This window comes from Enoplosus armatus, chromosome 3 (assembly GCF_043641665.1).
Source record: "Enoplosus armatus isolate fEnoArm2 chromosome 3, fEnoArm2.hap1, whole genome shotgun sequence".
NCBI classification, from domain to species: domain Eukaryota; kingdom Metazoa; phylum Chordata; class Actinopteri; order Centrarchiformes; family Enoplosidae; genus Enoplosus; species Enoplosus armatus.
Genome location: NC_092182.1, coordinates 23,613,879 through 23,631,666, shown reverse-complemented (window position 1 = coordinate 23,631,666; position 17,788 = coordinate 23,613,879). Strand labels below are relative to the sequence as shown.

The 17,788-nt window shown below is 40.3% G+C and overlaps 1 protein-coding gene and 1 pseudogene across 1 annotated transcript in view; one reads left to right on the top strand and one right to left on the bottom strand.

Moving 5' to 3' along the window:
* stab1 (stabilin 1) overlaps positions 1 to 12,918 on the bottom strand; it is a 64,664-nt gene extending 51,746 nt beyond the window's left edge. Inside the window, exons 1-12 of the mRNA XM_070901897.1 lie at positions 12,862 to 12,918; positions 11,117 to 11,244; positions 10,795 to 10,910; positions 9,434 to 9,519; positions 9,029 to 9,098; positions 8,768 to 8,863; positions 7,866 to 7,979; positions 6,520 to 6,707; positions 6,164 to 6,300; positions 5,628 to 5,755; positions 4,953 to 5,029; positions 2,662 to 2,784 (exon numbers count right to left, since the gene is read on the bottom strand). Coding sequence (XP_070757998.1) covers positions 2,662 to 2,784; positions 4,953 to 5,029; positions 5,628 to 5,755; positions 6,164 to 6,300; positions 6,520 to 6,707; positions 7,866 to 7,979; positions 8,768 to 8,863; positions 9,029 to 9,098; positions 9,434 to 9,519; positions 10,795 to 10,910; positions 11,117 to 11,244; positions 12,862 to 12,915 — 1,317 coding nt within the window. The 5' untranslated portion in view covers positions 12,916 to 12,918. The remainder of the gene's footprint in view (positions 1 to 2,661; positions 2,785 to 4,952; positions 5,030 to 5,627; positions 5,756 to 6,163; positions 6,301 to 6,519; positions 6,708 to 7,865; positions 7,980 to 8,767; positions 8,864 to 9,028; positions 9,099 to 9,433; positions 9,520 to 10,794; positions 10,911 to 11,116; positions 11,245 to 12,861) is intronic.
* On the top strand, positions 367 to 1,433 carry LOC139282287 (nuclear factor 7, brain-like; annotated as a pseudogene).
* Positions 12,919 to 17,788: the final 4,870 nt, after the last annotated feature.

Here is a 17,788-nt window from a genome sequence, read left to right as displayed (position 1 = left end):
TTGTATACATTACTATTTTAATGACATAACATTTACTAATATCTGTTTGAGCTGGTGACCAGAAATGACCACATTAGATAAAAAGTTGTTCTGAGCACTCCTGACACACTGCTGAACTACTATGTATTAATTATCTTAATTTGTGTTTCATGCAATTCATCTGATCTAGTGATTTTTCTTGGCATTATAAAAAAAACTGTGCCAAGTTTGGTCACCAAAATCCTGTTCCCAACTGTTTAGTATTCATTGTAGTCTCATCATTCATTAGCAATTGGTCATAGATGTAGGTTGTCACTTTCTTAATTGGTGTTGTTTTCATTACAAGATTGTCAAGTATATTCAACTTTCTGCCACTTTTAAATAATACTCTTCTGTCTGGACCATCAGCAGCCAGTGTGTGTCGTCTGTCGAGACTCAAAAACACACAACAACAGATTCAGACCCATCGATGAAGCTGCACAGGATCACAGAGAGGAGCTCCAGAACACCCTGAAGCCTTTACAGGAGAAACTGAAGGTCTTTGAACAAGTTAAAGGAAACTGTGATCAAACAGCAGAACACATGAAGGTCCAGGCCCGACACACAGAGAGGCGGATTAAGGAGCAGTTTGAGAAGCTTCACCAGTTTCTACAAGAGGAAGAGGAGGCCAGGATCACTGCTCTGAGGGAGGAAGAGGAGCAGAAGAGTCGGATGATGAAGAAGAAGATCAAGGCTCTGAGCAGAGAGATAGCAGCTCTTTCAGACACAATCAGAGCCACAGAGGAGGAGCTGAGAGCTGAAGACGTCTCATTCCTGCTGAACTACAAGGCTGCAGTGGAAAGAGTCCAGCAGCGCCCCCTGCTGGATGATCCAGAGCTGGTATCAGGAGCTCTGATAGACGTGGCCAAACACCTGGGCAACCTGACCTTCAACATCTAGAATAAGATGAAGGAGATGGTCTCCTGCACTCCTGTGATTCTGGATCCAAACACAACTGACACAGAACTCGTCGTGTCTGAAGATCTGACCAGTGTGAGATCCGAGCTTCCGAAAAACCCGAAGAGGACCAAATTCTCCTGCTCGATCCTGGGCTCTGAAGGCTTTAACTCAGGGACTCACATCTGGGACATTGAGGTTGGAAACAACAAGGACTGGGAACTGGGCATGTTGGGAGAGTACATCTGGATGAACGGACGCCTACAGTCTGGATTGTGGAGAATTTTGTTCACAGCGTTCTCCACGTCAGGTCCAGAGAAAGATCTGACAGAGAAGAGGCAGCTCTGGAGGATCAGAGTTCATCTGGACTTTGACAGAGGAAAGCTGTCATTCTCTGATCCTGATACTAACACACACACATACACACTTTCACACACCCCTTCACTGACACCCTGTTTCCGTACATTCACAAGATTTTACCGGTGAAGTTCTCTGTGTCAGTGGAAAAGCACAGTTAAGATATTATGATGATAAGTTACTGTGTCTTTTATTAATATCTTCGGTTGTATCAGAACACTGTGGGCAATGCTGCAAATCAATGAACAGGGCTGTTTTATGGCAATGTTGGATTTACAGGATTAATGCATCAATGTGATGGAGTACTGGTTTTATTTTCACAGGCTTTTATGTGTGCTTGTTCCTCAAGATGCATATTATTAATCTCATAAAAAGTCTGGTGTGGCAGGATATATTGGGAACGGTGTGCTATGACTTTTGGTAGCAATGCTGCAAATCATCTGTGCAAACTTTACACAAAATTAACTTTTTTTTTATTGCAAACAATGGGAAATATTTGAAAGGCATGATCAAACCAACTAACAAGATTCATAGTATCATAAATGATCAGGCTTTCTAATGCTTTTATTATGTGTTTACGTTGAGTGACGATGAGTTACTGCAGAATGTCTTTGTTAGATGCGTGTTACTAAAAAGGAGAGTCTTTCTTCAACTTTCTTAACATTGTCTTCACTTGCAGCAATCTCCACCAGCATCAGAAAACACAGCAGGTCGAGCTGATCGATATCAGTTCTTGTTGTTTCCTCGTGGTATCTCCGTAGCCGCAGCCTCGACGTGTAGTTAATTTTTTTATGACGGTGCTACATGCTTAGGCTTCGTAGCTACGCTGTAACCCCTAAACGTACAACTTACAGCTTAGCACCCTATGTTAACACGTTAGTTACCAGTTTTAAAAAGTTTTATCTATAGTTTCTTTAGTGAGTTTCCACATACATTAACATATATTTATTGATTTCCCGAAATGAAATACTGCACATGTTGAGGTTTCTCTTTGGATTTTTCTGATTGTGGAACCAATATAAATGAAATTAAAAGAACAATTTACATTGACTGTGTTGTATCCTTGTGATCATCTTCAACTATCCAGACAGCTTGAACACTTATACCTCATGAGGACTTTTCAATCATCAGGATAACTGGAATATTCGTGCCTTCTTCACTTTGGCTGCTGTGACCGCTAAACATTCAAACTATTGTTTTAACATTGTTTAAACTTTTCCTCTTGAGTCACATCAGCATATTTGAAGTAAACACTGCCCTCTGAATTTCAAACTTCAAATCATTGTTAGTCTTTACATTCACACCTGTGAGTGAAAGGGGAAAAAACAGGCATGCAGTGTTGTTTTATAGTTGTTAACAGGGTTGTGGAGTTTGGAGAGGAATTATTACCTTGTTGTCCTTGTTCCTCAACCTGCCTCCTCCGTACAGGTTGAAGTCTTGTCCCTGCAGATCCTTGTAGAGGTGCTGACCCAAGATCAGGTGGTTTTTACACACCACCTCCTCATTAACCGCCTGTAGAGACAGTGTGGGTGAGTAAGACCAATAATATGTAGCTTATTTATTGATCATTTTCTTCCTATTAGTTATTGCAAACAGGCTATCAGATGTGTGTCGTATGTTACAGCTGTTAGCCCTGGAACCACGGGGACATCTGCACTCTACAACATCAAACATCAACAAGTGCAAACTGCGAATGAAGACGAATCCAACAGAAGTCCAACTGATGCAACAAGACTGTTAACTCACACAGTGAGAGTGACACAGAAGGCCCAGATGATTAATATATACACCCTCAGGTGCACTAGGACACATGATAGTGAGCTAACTTGGGATCAAAGGGTGTTTTGGGTTGTTTTTTTCAACGTAAATAGACAGAAAAAGAAGGATTTATACACAAAAAAACCCATAAACACAGTACAGTCCAAACCACATCATACCATTCCCTCACCCACACCATGGTGCACTTCACCTCTCAGTTATCTGTGGGGGGAGATGCACATCCATACTTTTTGAGAAGCCAGCTTTGCAAGGAGGCACTTACATCCTGACCCTCCTCTTTCTCAGGAAGGCCTTAAAGGTGTGGGGTTATTTCCACATCTCCGACACGCCACTTCATCCACTTGGATTTGTAATATTTCAACATATGACTCCAGTGATTTTGCGAGTCGATTTGTTGTTTAACTTCTCAAACAGCCGACAAACTCTTCCATCTCCTTAATAGCTCTCATTATTTCAGCGTGGCTTGCACTGGTGCTTTCATCGTCTCTAGCGTTTTCTTGCTCAGGTGTGCTTCCTCCACCAGGTTCAAGGTCGCCCATATCGTTAACTAACTAATTAACATAACTTTTACTTCATTCTTATTTTCTGGTATTGTTGCACAGATAGATCAAAGCACAGATCATTTATTTGTGTTAACTGAAAAAGATATGGGTTTTTTCAGTATTTAGTAGTTTTGCCAGAGTGCCGAGATTCAGTGCTGTTCCGTCATAACCGGAACTACTGAGTCAACGTGAAGTCTTCATTGATTTTATCAAGTTGAGATGGAAACCTTTCAAGTCTGACTCATGTCCACACTCACTCCTTTTAATGGGCAAGTTCCTTTTTAAAATGTCCAACTCAGGTTTCTATGGTTACCTCAGATTTCACAGTCAGGATGTCTGTGTATGTGTGCATGTGTGTGTGTGTGTGTGTGTGCGTGTGTGTGTGTGTGTGAGTGTGTGTGTGCCCAGAGGCCTCACGCTCTGGTTTGTTCTAGTTTGTACTGACCATCTGTCACTAGTTGTCTCTGTTTTCAGGCCGAGCGGCGAGTGTGTGTGTGTGTGTGTGTGTGTGTGTGTGTGTGTGTGTGTGTGTGTGAGAGAGAGATCGCGATCAGACAAGGTGACCAGAGAGGAGTGTAAATTGTGTCCGTTATCATCTGACATTCTTTCTTCTATCTGCTGACGCTGTTTCATTATGTTTGATGATGTACGAGGCAGGATGTCAGACAGTCAAGGAAACTTGCTACACAGCAAGGCGTCAGAGGTGCAAAGCAGTTGATTCACAGGCCCTGAAGCAACGGGGAGCAACACCTCAGACAAAACAAAAGAGTTGTGAAGTGTGTGAAGTTATTTTAAGCGTCAAGGGTATCTGCAGTAACAGTGTGGATTGTTTTCTTACAGACAATGTTAGATGATTGACAACTGTGTTAGAAAATATCTGGTCAAAGGTACAAGCTTGTGGACAAAAACTCAAAGGAGAGAAAACAACTACGACTCCCAAGGTGCATTTAAGTAAGAAACATCTTTGTGAAACATTAAAGCTACACAGAGATGCTGACATTCAGCAATCTAAAATCTGTTCACTTTCACATTCTGGATTAGTTTAGGATCAATCTGCCAACTACGGTGAAGGCTTTTGTTCCCAACTGTTCTGAATTCTGACTTTGAAACAGCTATGATTCAAACCTCTTTAGAGCCGTTCACCAAAATCACAGAAAAAAGCAGATTTTTCAGAAAGAAAGCTGAAATTCTTCGATTAAATCCATAATATGGTTACAACATGCAGGAGACTCCTGTGTTTCTGTGCTGAGGAACATTCAGGAGACCATTAAAAGAAAACTTTGAAACGGTGCAGTCAGACAGTCAGTCAGGTGGATATCTACAGACAGAAAAGTGATGACAGACAGACAGGCGACCTACAGTCAGAGGTGTCTTCAGCAGGGGGATGAAAGCTGTGAAGGGTCCATTGTGACTCAGCAGCTGTGAACAGCCTTTCTCTGAAACACAAATACAGATCAGAATTAGAATCAGCTTAATTGGCTTTATGTGTACACATACGGGGAATCCAGTTTTTCAAATAGATAATAAGAGAAATAGAGAAATAGACATACAGCTAAAAGCAAGGACAACAATGCTGAACAAAGGTAGGTAATAATAAACATAGAACCATTATATACATCCATACAAGTAGGTGAAAAAAGGTCTATATACATATATATATAAAAAGAAACAATGACCAACAACATACAATGTCCATATATATAGATGTTTCTGTAAATTCTAAACCACTACAAATATACCAAAGGTCAAAGGTCATAGCCAAGATAACACAAAGTAGCAACAACAAGAAGAGTCAAAATAACACGTCTCTCATTTTACAGTAATGTTAAAAACACAATTCTGTGGTCTATTTTCCACCTTGTTGGAGAATCCAGATAGACTCACACTATTGTTTATTTAATGAATATAGTTTAAAATAAAAAATAAATCATAAATAAAACTAGAAAGAAAAATAATAATTGGTCTTGAATTGAATTTAGTTGGTGATTCAGTAAAACAAACATTTTTTTTACAGTGTCTTTGTGGTTCTTTTACCGAACAGGGCGATGGATCCGGTCAGATTTTCTCTCTGGCTTCCGCTCCTGTCCAGCTCTATCAGCTGCTCCATCAGGTTACCATAGCAACGCCGGCCGTCACCAATCTGACCTGCCTCACACAGACACCTGAGAGAGGGGGCAACTAATAAACTACAATACACATAATACAGTCATGCAAACTAACAAGAGGAAGAAGAGGAATTCTTTCTGAGTCTAGAAAATTATTCTAGACCTGGTTCTGGTTTTCGATCTGGTGCTAGTTCTAGCACCTAGAAACCTGGTTCTAGTCCTGATTCTAGGTGTTGTCTAGTTTTAATATTATTTTTGGACCTTTAAATTCTCGTTCTAGTCCTGGTCCTAGTTCTAGACCTAGAAAGCAAAACAGAGCCAGGAATAGAGACTTGGTTATAGATCTTGTTCCACTTGTAGTTTTTGTCCAACTGCTTGTTCTGGGTCTACTCTAGTTGTGTGTAGACCTGGATCTAGCTCATGTTCTAGAGAGCAAAAGACAGACAAAGTGTTTTCGTGTCTGACCTGGGTTGTCCATCCAGTTCAGTTTGACAGCTAGCTGTGGGGTCACAGGTGTCTGCTGAGCAGGCAGAGACCAGCTGACAACCAAACTCAGGACTGCCACCTATAGGGGACATGCCGGACATACACTCGCAGCTGGACTGAAAGACAGACAAACAGACAGAGTGAGGTTAAACACACTTTCAGGATTTAGTTCTGGTTTTGATTCTGGACTTAATATTGACTCATGAATTTTTGTTCTGACATCAACTCTCTGTCTTGTTGGTTCTGGTACTGATGGTCATTCTAGTCCTGCTTCTAGTCAAAGACAAGTCTTGTTCTAGACCTGGTTCTGGTCCTGGCTCTGGAGGCATCCTCACCTTGTTGGGTCCTTTGAAGACACAGATGGTGGAGTTGATGGGACACCCTCCGTTGTTCTCGGAGCAAGGGTTTCTGGGTACGCAGATCCTGCCATCGCCCTGGTAGCCGGGCTTACAGACACAGCTGATCTTTGACCCCTGTGAGGAGCACTGGGCGTTGACGTCACAGTCCCTCGCTGAGCAAATACCTGAGCAGGACAATTAAGATGTAACTCAGTCCAGACCAACTTGAGGATTTTTTATCCTCACAACGAAAAAAGAAAACAAAATCACAAACATTCTCGTTCATTGAAGCAAAGAAACAGAGAGCGAGACAGGATAGATAGAAAAATACACGACTAGTTCTGGGTCTATTTCGGGCTCTAGTCTTTGTCCAGTTCTAATCAAATGTTGGACCTGTTTCTAGTTCTCGTCCTGATCCTAGTTCTGTATTCAGACAGTAAAAAGGTGTCTGTTCTTGTTCTAGTTCTAGGGAGAAAAGATCTGTTTCTAATTCTGGTCCTGGTTCTAGTCCAGATTTTACTTCTGGTTCGAGAGAACAAGAAAGACTTAAAGGAGGAGAGAAACCTTGTTCTAGTTGTAGTTCTGGTTCCAGTGCTGGTTCTAGATCTAGACCTACTGAATTTCTAGAGATAACTGGTACTAGGGCTGTGCGATATGATGATATATATCATGTGACGATAGAAAAATGTTTAGCGTTTCATACAACACTACCCTTTTTTCAAATAAAATACCTTTTATTTGTTGAGTATATAATTCAAAATGTAATAAATCATTTTGTATAAACTATTACAGCAAATGTGCTATATATCGTTATATGTATTGAGATTTTGGTCAGCCCAGTATTGCACAGCCCTAGTGTGCACAACATAATACAGCATCATGTTCCCAAGAGATACAAAAATATCTGTCAATCTTTCAGGATTTTGGGGACACTTTCAAAAGTTGATAAAATCACGAATAAAACAAGACTCAATGTCTGTAGCTTCACTAGCAGCCCTGTGAGAGGGTAATGTTCATTACACGCCAAATAAAATAGTTGGCGAGAAATAAACAGACTATTCTTTATCCTTACCACTAGTGGGGAAAAAATGAAAACTTTGTCCTGAAAATGGTGCCAGAGGAAAGGTCATGTTGCTATATAAATCAAAAGAGCATATCCTCTGTACGGTGGCCATTTTAGGACATCTCAGACTCAGTTTGCTAATCTCAGCTCTATTCTCTCAGACTAATTTTATCAGGCTAAGAAGAACTTTGTCAGCCTTAGCTTTACTTTGAGCTGTATGCTAATAGTAGCATGCTAACACAAACTAAAAGTTAGGGAAAAAAATATGCTGTGTGTTTACTTGCACATTTGCCCTGCGTCGTCCTCCTGTGTCCAGGCAAACATTCACAGCCGGCTGCGTCTCCCTCTCCTTTACAGTACGAGTAGGGTTTGCAGTTACTGCACCTGGTGCTCACTGCCAACAACACAGACACATCAGCAGCTCACTGTGGGCAACAATTAAACATCATACAGACAGACGGTAAAATGAACAGGGGCAATAAATACAATGTGTCCCCTCGTGTTTTACTAACTGACACCCAGATGACAAGAAGAAAACTATTAGAGCGACTAGGGGAGAACAATCAAACCTCAATACTTTTTTGGCACTGACAAAAATGTGTCTTAGTTTTGTTAACTTATTCTTTGATCAGACAGTTTCTGATTTAGATAATACATTTGCAAGTTTTGGACTGTACTTTATTCAGACAGAGTTCTTGTAAGACCCGCTGCTAACCCCCCCCCCCATCTGCCAAAATCATTTCACTGCAGCTGATGCAGTCATCTAGTCGCCTTCAGTTGTCACTGTGAGCTCACAAAGCAGCAACAAGCGCTTTGTGGCCTTTTTTTGCCCCGGTTTCACTTAACCCTCTGATTGGTGGAGCTTGATGGGGCCAAATGCAGCCTAAAGGAAGACATGCAGACACTACTCAGGGGTGAAAAACTACTGCAACCTCCTCCGCATGTTTTGCAGGGGAAAACAATAATTTAATCCATACTCTATACATGATTAAGGGGTGTAAATACAATGTATTCCAAAGAAGAGACACAATTGGATATATGTTGTGTATTTGGGCTAACAAACTCATTGTAAGACATTCGTATCAAAAAATGAGTATTTGTGAATGATATAATCTATTTTATCCTAACAATATGTAGTAATATATCTTAATATGGTTTGTGTAATGCATGTCATGCTCTTACCTTGGTCACAGCGCTTCCCGGTGTACGGCGGCTGACACAAGCACTGTCCATCACCCTCTGGGCCTTTATTACACACTCCATGGTCACAGTCACACTCTGCACAGACAGACACACAGAAACAGTTCAGTTTTTCAAAATACTGTGGGACGTTCTTGCAGCTGTTAAACATATTTTGGAGGTGTTTTTCGGTTTGTGCGTTTTTCCTTTATCTCATTCATGACCACATTTTGAATCAGAGAGGTAAGAAGTGACAGAGCCTACCTTTATCACACTTTTCTCCAAAAAAGTTTTCATTCTTACACTCCTGACAGGCAAAGCCAGAGAAACCGTTCTAAAGGAGAGAAATGTTTTATTTCAAAATTTTTCATTTGACTTGTAATTATTATTTTGCAACGTCACCAAGACATCAACAATCTAAATGAGTGTCCCCTCCCCAGCCACAAACAGAAACACATTGAACACACACCAGAAAACATCTGAAACATCAGAGACACAGGCTGACATGGAGAGACTTTAGAGGTGGTCAAGTCTCTCTATTAGGAATGTAAATGTCTTTTATGTCAATGTTTGGTTAAGGGCACTGTCCCCTATAAATACACAAGCAATATTGATCTCTGAACTCTGAGGATAGTCACAGACAGACAGACAGACAGACATGATACTGACATCACAGACGCAGGTCCCGTTGCCGAGGTCTCCATCCAGACAGGTACCATGGAAGTTACAGGTCTTCCCTGACCAGCTGGGACAGGCTACACAGCAGTTAGATGGGTGAACAGGCAGACGGAGAGACAGGTGATTAGAAATGATCACTTGTCATTGTTGTTTCTGTTTAAGGCTCCTTAAAATCAGCCTTAAAGCAACCACGCAGGTTCACCATAGACACTCAGTATATGTTGTGGCCTGTTACAGTACAGCTGTCAGGTTCAATGGTAATTCATTCACCTAAATGTAACAACAAATCATTTCTCCGGCACTACCTGAGACATATGTCATGTGAGGTGATCTAATAAGATCTTGGTCTCAATGTGTGTCAAACTGCGATATCTAATGACTTTCACAGTCCTTAATTAGTAACACCTGCACAGCAGTATAACTCTTTGGCTCACCGTTCACTGTGAATTAGTGCAATCACATTTAACAGCCAATCAATTAGACGGATTTAGAGGACAGTAAATATATCACTAATGTATCACTAACGCAAGTGACAGCACAACAAGACTGAAAGTCACAATTAAGCCAAACTTTCTACCTGCAACATAAAATTAGAGCTGCTCTGTCGGAGTGACCGCCGCAGTACGTGATTGGACCGAAAGAAATGACAATACAGAAAAACAGAGCAGACCTGAAGACCTGAATTTTCTATCTGTTGTCAACCCTAAAAATCTGAAATTTAAAACAAATTCTTGTTTTATTATTTCAAAGGGGGGAATTCACGCCACAGAAATTCTAGAGCAACGAACAGCTATTTTCATTAACCATTAATCTGTTGATTATTTTCTTGATTAATCTATTTAATCAAGAAAATGGTCACCATTTTTGCTTACTTAAAAGATTAACCAACTATCAAAATAGTTGCTGTTTCATTTCCTGTCAATCAACGCTACATCTCATTTTAACAGGACACCGCACAAGACCCTGAGTTTCTGTCGTTACTAGGAAACCACATTATCAACAAGCAATCCGCCTGTAGTGTCTGAAGTAATCTACTAGGAATGGGACTTTGCACGCATTTGATTGGCCGGTGCAGTACGTTGCCAGATGACGTCACATTGTGTTGCAGCAAACAAAAAAAAAGAGCAGGTTTAACTTTTTTATTGGACACATTTTTCTGCCTTTGACTTCTGTGGCTGAACCAACACCCTCTGACTGAATGAATGAGGGGGCTGCATTGTTTACATGCACTGCTGTTGTCAGCCTGAACACAGCCTTAATGTGGTGTGTGTGTGTGTGTGTGTGTGTGTGTGTGTGTGTGTGTGTGTGTGTGTGTGTGTGTGTGTGTGTGTGTGTGTGTGTGTGTGTCTTACGGAGACACAGAGGTCCCCAGTGCTGTGGGCAGCAACGTGGCTCCATGAACCTCTTCAGACAGAGGTGCTGACATCCATCCAGCTCCATCTCCCTGCCACCGATCTGCACCACATAACTGCAGCACACAGTGAACATGAGGTGAGGAAGCTGCTTCATTCACACCACATACTACTACTGCTACAACTACTACTAGTACTACTACTACTACAAAGCCACAGTTAATTACATGTATGACACATTCATGACGCTAAGGCTCGTGTGTGTATTAGAGATGACAAACAAACAATCATGTACTGCTTTCGTATGTAACCTGGTACGTACCTGCAGTTGGTCGAGCCGACTCTGCTGAAGCTGTGGGGGCAGCGGCTGGTGGCGACGGCCGCACAGGAAGTGCAGGAGGTGTACAGGTCCACCCCCTGTGAGATATCACACCGACCAGGAGGAGCAGTCTGAGGGGGCAGAGGAGATCTATGACTGCACAACCAATATTACAATTTGACACAACTTTCTCTCTATATTTCTTGACATTTATCTTTATATTTACAGAAACCTGTCGCCCTGACTGTGATGGTACCGTCGGTATCAGTACAGCCCTGTTTGTAATACTGCCACCACGGATAGGAGTAGTTTTAACACTGGAGGTGGTAATAGTAATAGTACCAGAGGTAGTAGGGTATTACTGAATAAATTAACTTTTACTCTTGCTCAGCCCACATGAGCTTACAAGATACAATACATACAGAGGTAAGAGAAAACAAGTTACTGTGTTTTATTATCATGTATATCAGGTTATTATTGATGCATTCGAGTGTCAGCAGTATTTTAATGTTTTGTTTACTGTTGGGTAGCTTAATCTATGAAGATATTCATGTTTTATTTGTTGATCATATGTCTTGCATATAAAGTAACCGATTACTAAAGTTGTAAAATAAATGTAGTGAAGTAAAGAGTACAATATCTAAATTAAGTACAAGTACTTCAAGTTACAGTTACTTTTCACCACCAGATAAAACCCCATTTACAAACAACACGTTGGTCCATCACTTTGGTCCAGACAGAAAAACTTCAACAACTATTGGATGGATTGCCATAAATGTCTTTACACATATTCAAGGTCCCCAGAGGATGAAGCCCTCTGAATTTGGTGATCCCCTGACTCTTCCTCCATTGCTACCAGCAGGTTTCACTAATTCATGTTTGACATCGACATGGATGGATTGGATTGGCACAAAATCTTGTACAGATGCTCATGGTTCTCAGGTGATGAATCCTAATGACTTTCCATCTAGCACCACCAGCAGGTAAAAAATTTAATTTGCCCAACTGTCTGGTTTATGACCAAATAGCTGCAGAACTAATGACATTCCCATCAACTTCAGCTGTACTTTGTATTGTGCTAATTAGAAAATACTAGCATGCTAACAGGCTAAGCTAAGATGATGAACCAGATAAGTATTACCTGCTAAACATCAGCATGTTAGCATTGTCACTATGAGCATGTTAGCATGCTGATATATGCATTTAGCTCAAATCATGACTGTGCCTGAGTGTATCCTCACAGAGCTCCGAGCATGACTGTAGTCTTGTTGAGGTTTGTTGCATTCAGGGACTAAAAGCTGACACATCTCATACTGCTGCTTTGATTCTGACAATTCTTTTTTTTAATCTGTCTGTTGTGAGTCCTCCAAATTTCTGGAAGTCCAATAATGAATTGCTGGAGTACTCTTTTAACGTTCCATTACATTGGGGATTTTGTCAGGATCGCACTAGTACTGTTACTAGTATTGTACTACTAACTGTAGTTCACCCTGAAATTTTCACTTTCTGCAAAAAGCTTTGGCTGAGACCACATGATGCGCAACTTTTCATTCATTAGGTGACCAAAAATGGCATCAGATTCTGTATAAACAAGCAAAAATATCCTGTGAGATCAAGCTCCAGAGGAAAAACAATGAGTTTATTTGCATTTATCAGAGAGTAAAGCAATCACCTTATGATTCAGAGATCTAAAGGGAATAAACAGAACGATACAGTATCTCAGTGTAACAGAGTTGGAGGTGTGTTACCTGTTCTTGCAGTGAAGTTTGCAGGCAGAGCAGCAGAAGAAGCAGCAGCAGCATGGCTCAAAGTGTCACATCCGGGGGGGTGGTGGTGGTAAATAAATCCACCAACCCAGCGTCCTCCTCAGTCAGTAGAAAAAATCAGTAGAAAAAGTAGAGAATGTATTCAGGCAACGTTGGATCTTTGCATCAGTTTTCTCCTCTCACATCTAGTCCGAACCTCAAACACAACCTGCTCCACTAGCTACAGGAAAAACACACAGATAGCAACATCCTCTGTGCAGGAAAAACAAAACCATTAGAAAACAATAGACTTCTATTCCAGCAGCAATAGGTGTAGGAAAACTGAAAGCAACCTGCCAGTAACAGACGCAAAAAATCTGGAAAAATATGAGAACTTAAAATACAAAAAATAAAAACTACAGAGTGGATCCAGGCAGTGTTGGGATTATCAGCAGTATTCTTTCCTCATTTTCCAGCCTGAAGGAAACAACCCGTTATGTAGAAACTAACGAACAAATTACGACTAACAAACTAACTCTCAGCTCAGTGTCCCACAAGCAGAAAGCAGCCAGAGAGGCAGGAGCGACTGCTGGTGTCACGTCTTTTCCTCTCTAATCTAGGAAGAGAAAGAAAAAAAACAAAACAACAGAAGCTGGCAGAGTGGGAACCTCCCAGCAGAGGTCATCTCCTCCTCCTACTCCCCTCCTTGTACCAGCAGCCGTACTAATAGTATTAGTACGAGTAATGTAACAACAGTAGCAGTTGTACCAGTAGCACTTGGTTTAGAAGAATACTGTAGCAGCAAAAGAATATACAGTATGTAGTAACACACACCACTTCCTTCTCTCCCTCTCCAACAGGGGTTGTTGTACATGGACTACACTACCTTTAGACCACTGGTTCCCAGCCTAGGCGTTGGGACCCCGAAAGCAGTCACGAGATAATTAAGAAATAAGGAAATTATACGAAAAAAATTCAGGGATGTAAAATTATTTATTTATATATTTTTCTGGTTTTTCATCATATCTTTGCTCTTTTCTTGTGAAATACTGAGTAGTTGTACTTTAAAATTACGCAATCTGAGAAGGGAACATCAATCTGGTTGAACCTCTCACAACTAACAGACAAATGCGACCAAATGTGACAAGGGCTGGCATGTGATTATAAAGGGTCACAAGGCAAAAAGGTTGGGAACCAGTACACAGTACTTGGCCTAACTCAGAAACACACACACACACACACATAAATTGCACATTTTAACACTGTTGTTAGTCATACTTACTTTACACTTTCACTCAGTATCCATTTATCCAGCTAAAACTAATGCAGTCTGATACGACAGCCCTGCAAATACACTTTTTATATTTAATTTATTTTTTCTATAATTATTATTATTATATTAGAAACAATATAACACACTACAGTTCAACAGCACCACAAAGTTGAATTAACACCATTCTAAAACAGTTTCAATAAAAACTGAACATTATAACCTTCATGAAAGTTGGATTAATTGCAGGTATTGTATTAGATTAACACTTTTTAAATATTCTACTGCTACTTTGGCCTTGCTAGCCTCTGCTAGGCTAGCATGCTATATTAAACTTTAAACTGGCACAGAGACAATTAACAATAGTAAAATAAAACCTCCTAAAAATGATCATTGAAACATTGAAATTGATGAATTAAAAACATTATTTTACTCATGTTACACATGCTGTAGGTGTTCCTGTTAGCCTGCCAGGACCTGGCTGATGTTTGTCAGGTTAAATACTAACAATGTGTCACATATGTCAAATTGTGATGATTTTGCTGCTTTCAGATCAGTTGAGAGATCACATGCTCCACCACAGTTTGAGTAAATTGTTCAAAGCTCAAAATTGTATCCAAGTACTGTAAAAATGCTCAGTTTCCTCCCAGCTTTGCAGTAGTAGGTACAGCAGAGCAACAGTACTTTTGCAGGAAACGTTTATTACAAAAACAAAAGGACACAAAATGACATTGCAGAAAGTTCAGCTAGAAATATGAACCTGGAGTCATAGAAAACACACTGACCTTTAATCACTCTGGTTTATCACTTTGAAACTGTTTTGAGAACTACTACATAAATAAAGATTGGTATATGTAAGATATAAACTATTCATTGGGCATGTTTCTTTGGCTTATTCTTTTATTGAATTTATTACAAAGCTCTGAATTTATTATAACCTTGGATTCAAGTTATAATTGCTCGATTATTGCATGTTGTATTTTTACTACATTTCACACATTTTCTGCTCATCGTTTCCTTCTGAGGCCTCCTACTGCACATCAGGTTGTCTGAGGACAGGGGACTCTGAAATGTCCAACTTTCTGTTTTTTTTCTTAACATGCTCAGGTTTTTGTTAATGAATTGTTCTCTGTCTTTGTAAAGAGTTCTTGTACTGGTTTTAAACCCTTTGAGACTTTGAGACTACTACTACGAAATAATTGTAATAGCAGGTAATATTATAATAATATCTATATATATAATATATAATAAATATATATATAAAATATACTATATATATATAATACTCGGGCGTCTAACTACGTTTGAGGAGAGAGAGAGATTGTGAGAAATCCTCTCTCTTCCTGAAAGGAAGTTTGGGGCGGATTTCCTCTCCTGGTCGTCCCAGTGGGGCGGTGTGATTTGGACGGATTTCCTCGTCAGCTGACACAACTCCACGTCGGCTTCTCAGAATGAAAAGGAACAAATGTGAAAGCTGAGTTTCTTTCCTGTTTTAATTTAGTTTGGCTTGACGAACACATGACAGACGCGGCGAGTCTGACCAGACGGAGGGTCAAAGGTCAAACTGCAAGCAGACAGAACAATAGCAGGAAGCAGGCAGACAATAAACTGCTGCCGTACTCCGGGGGTTTACTGCCTTGCTCACCGGCTCACAATTTTCCCAATACAGTTGGGAGATTTTAACCAGAAACATTGCAACCACAAACCTCTACCAATTTTCACCAAAATTTCAGTGATGGCGACCACCCAGTTTATTTGATTTTAATTAAACTGTTGAAAGAGTAGCAATTGTTCACCTTGTTATTTGAGCATATTTGAGTGTTTTTGCAGTCTGTCTTTACTCGCTACTCAAACGGCCGACGTACCACCTTTATAGACGTTAACTGTAGCTAGCTAGCGATGTATGCACTGACTGTGTGTATGTGGTGCAGTTCAGAGTCTGACTGATCTCAGAACTAACCAAGAACTCTAGCTCTGTTATTTTCAGCCAATTTCACACAATTTGGCACAATTCATGCCACGGGAAGTTTGCATCTACTCCTGTCTCTGCTTTGACTTTATATTCAATCGTGCTGCCTTTAAAAATTGCTTCACATTCAGTCTGAACACACCTTCAGGAAAAATACTGCTATTTAAATCAGGACTAACATGGTCCACTGGCAAATTTCATACCAACATAAAATCAAAATAAATCTGATGGTTGCTGAAGTTACGGCCTTGAAGAGGCACAAAATGTCATTCGATTAATAATAATTAACTTACTATATAAAGACAAATTTTTGACAGGAATTTTGTGCTCCTCCGAACATGCATGTAAACAGGTGTTATGGGTAACGCACAAAGAAACAGATGCAAATTTATCTAAATGACCCCTGTTCACCATGCATGTTAGCTTTCATGCAGCCCACCACCTCAGTGTAGGGTGTTGCATGTCGGGTGTACACACAACATTTGCTAATTAGTAGTAAATACTAAGTACAACTGAGGCTGCTGGGAATGTTATTAGTTTTGCAGGTATTGGCCAAATAAAATTATTTTCACAATAATGGTGCTAGAAGAAAATTCATTTTGATGGGACCATCAATGTCTGTACCAAATTTAATGGCAATCCATCCGATAGTTGACATTTCAACCAGAATCAAAAATATCAACCTCAGGGTGGTGCTAGTGGAAAAGTTAGGAGATCACTAAAGTCGTTAAGATTTATCGTCTGGGAACCATGAACGTACAAAATGTCATTGCAATCCTTCTAATAGTTGTACAGATATTTCAGATTAGACCAAAGCGGTGGACCGAAAGACAGATGAACAAACATTTCCGTCCATTATGCCACGCCATACAAAAACCATAAAAATCAAAAACCTAGGTGGAATTTGGTGTCACCGCAGGCAAATTTGTCATGTAATGATAGGGCCTTTAAAAGAGGTAAAATGCTGACAGTTTTACATGAAGTCTGTATTTTTACACATTTATGATGAGAGTACAGACTGACAGAAAGAGGGGTTACTGTTGGACCACGCAAGACTTAATTCACTGCTCAACATATTACCACAGAGCTACCACATGTATTACAGGACAAGATTGCAGAGCAGTTTCTTGCTCACAAAAATATGGCACTTATATGTTCACGCTTTGTCAATAGTTATGTCCGCCCCTGCGTGCTGCTGACTGGCTGATATTGTGTATTAATCTGTATTTTGTTCTGACTTCTGAGATCTGTGATGCCTTGAGACTGTCTGATTAAACTGAGACAAATTGATAAAAATAATCAAAACATTGTTTGAAGGACACCATGATAATTGTTATCTTTGAATGTTACATACTTGCACACACACACACCGTCACTCACTGCTGACTCCTGAAAAAGTGAGAAAAAGATGAATCAAGGAGTAGAGAGAGGCTCCTGAGCCAGAGGTCGTGGATGTCTCTCGGTCCATGTCCTGATGACCGTCTCAACCTCAACAAATGCCTTCAATCAGCACTCTGAGCCGGAAAACAGCAGAACAGACAAGAGAAACCATGAAAGATAAGAGGAAGTGAGAAAGGATTTACTATCAGTGTCACATCCCCCTGACATTCCCTGGTGTCTTTCTGCTCCGACCGTTTATCAAAGAACACTTTAACTGGATTCAACAGAATATCCTGAACACCTCACAGTAC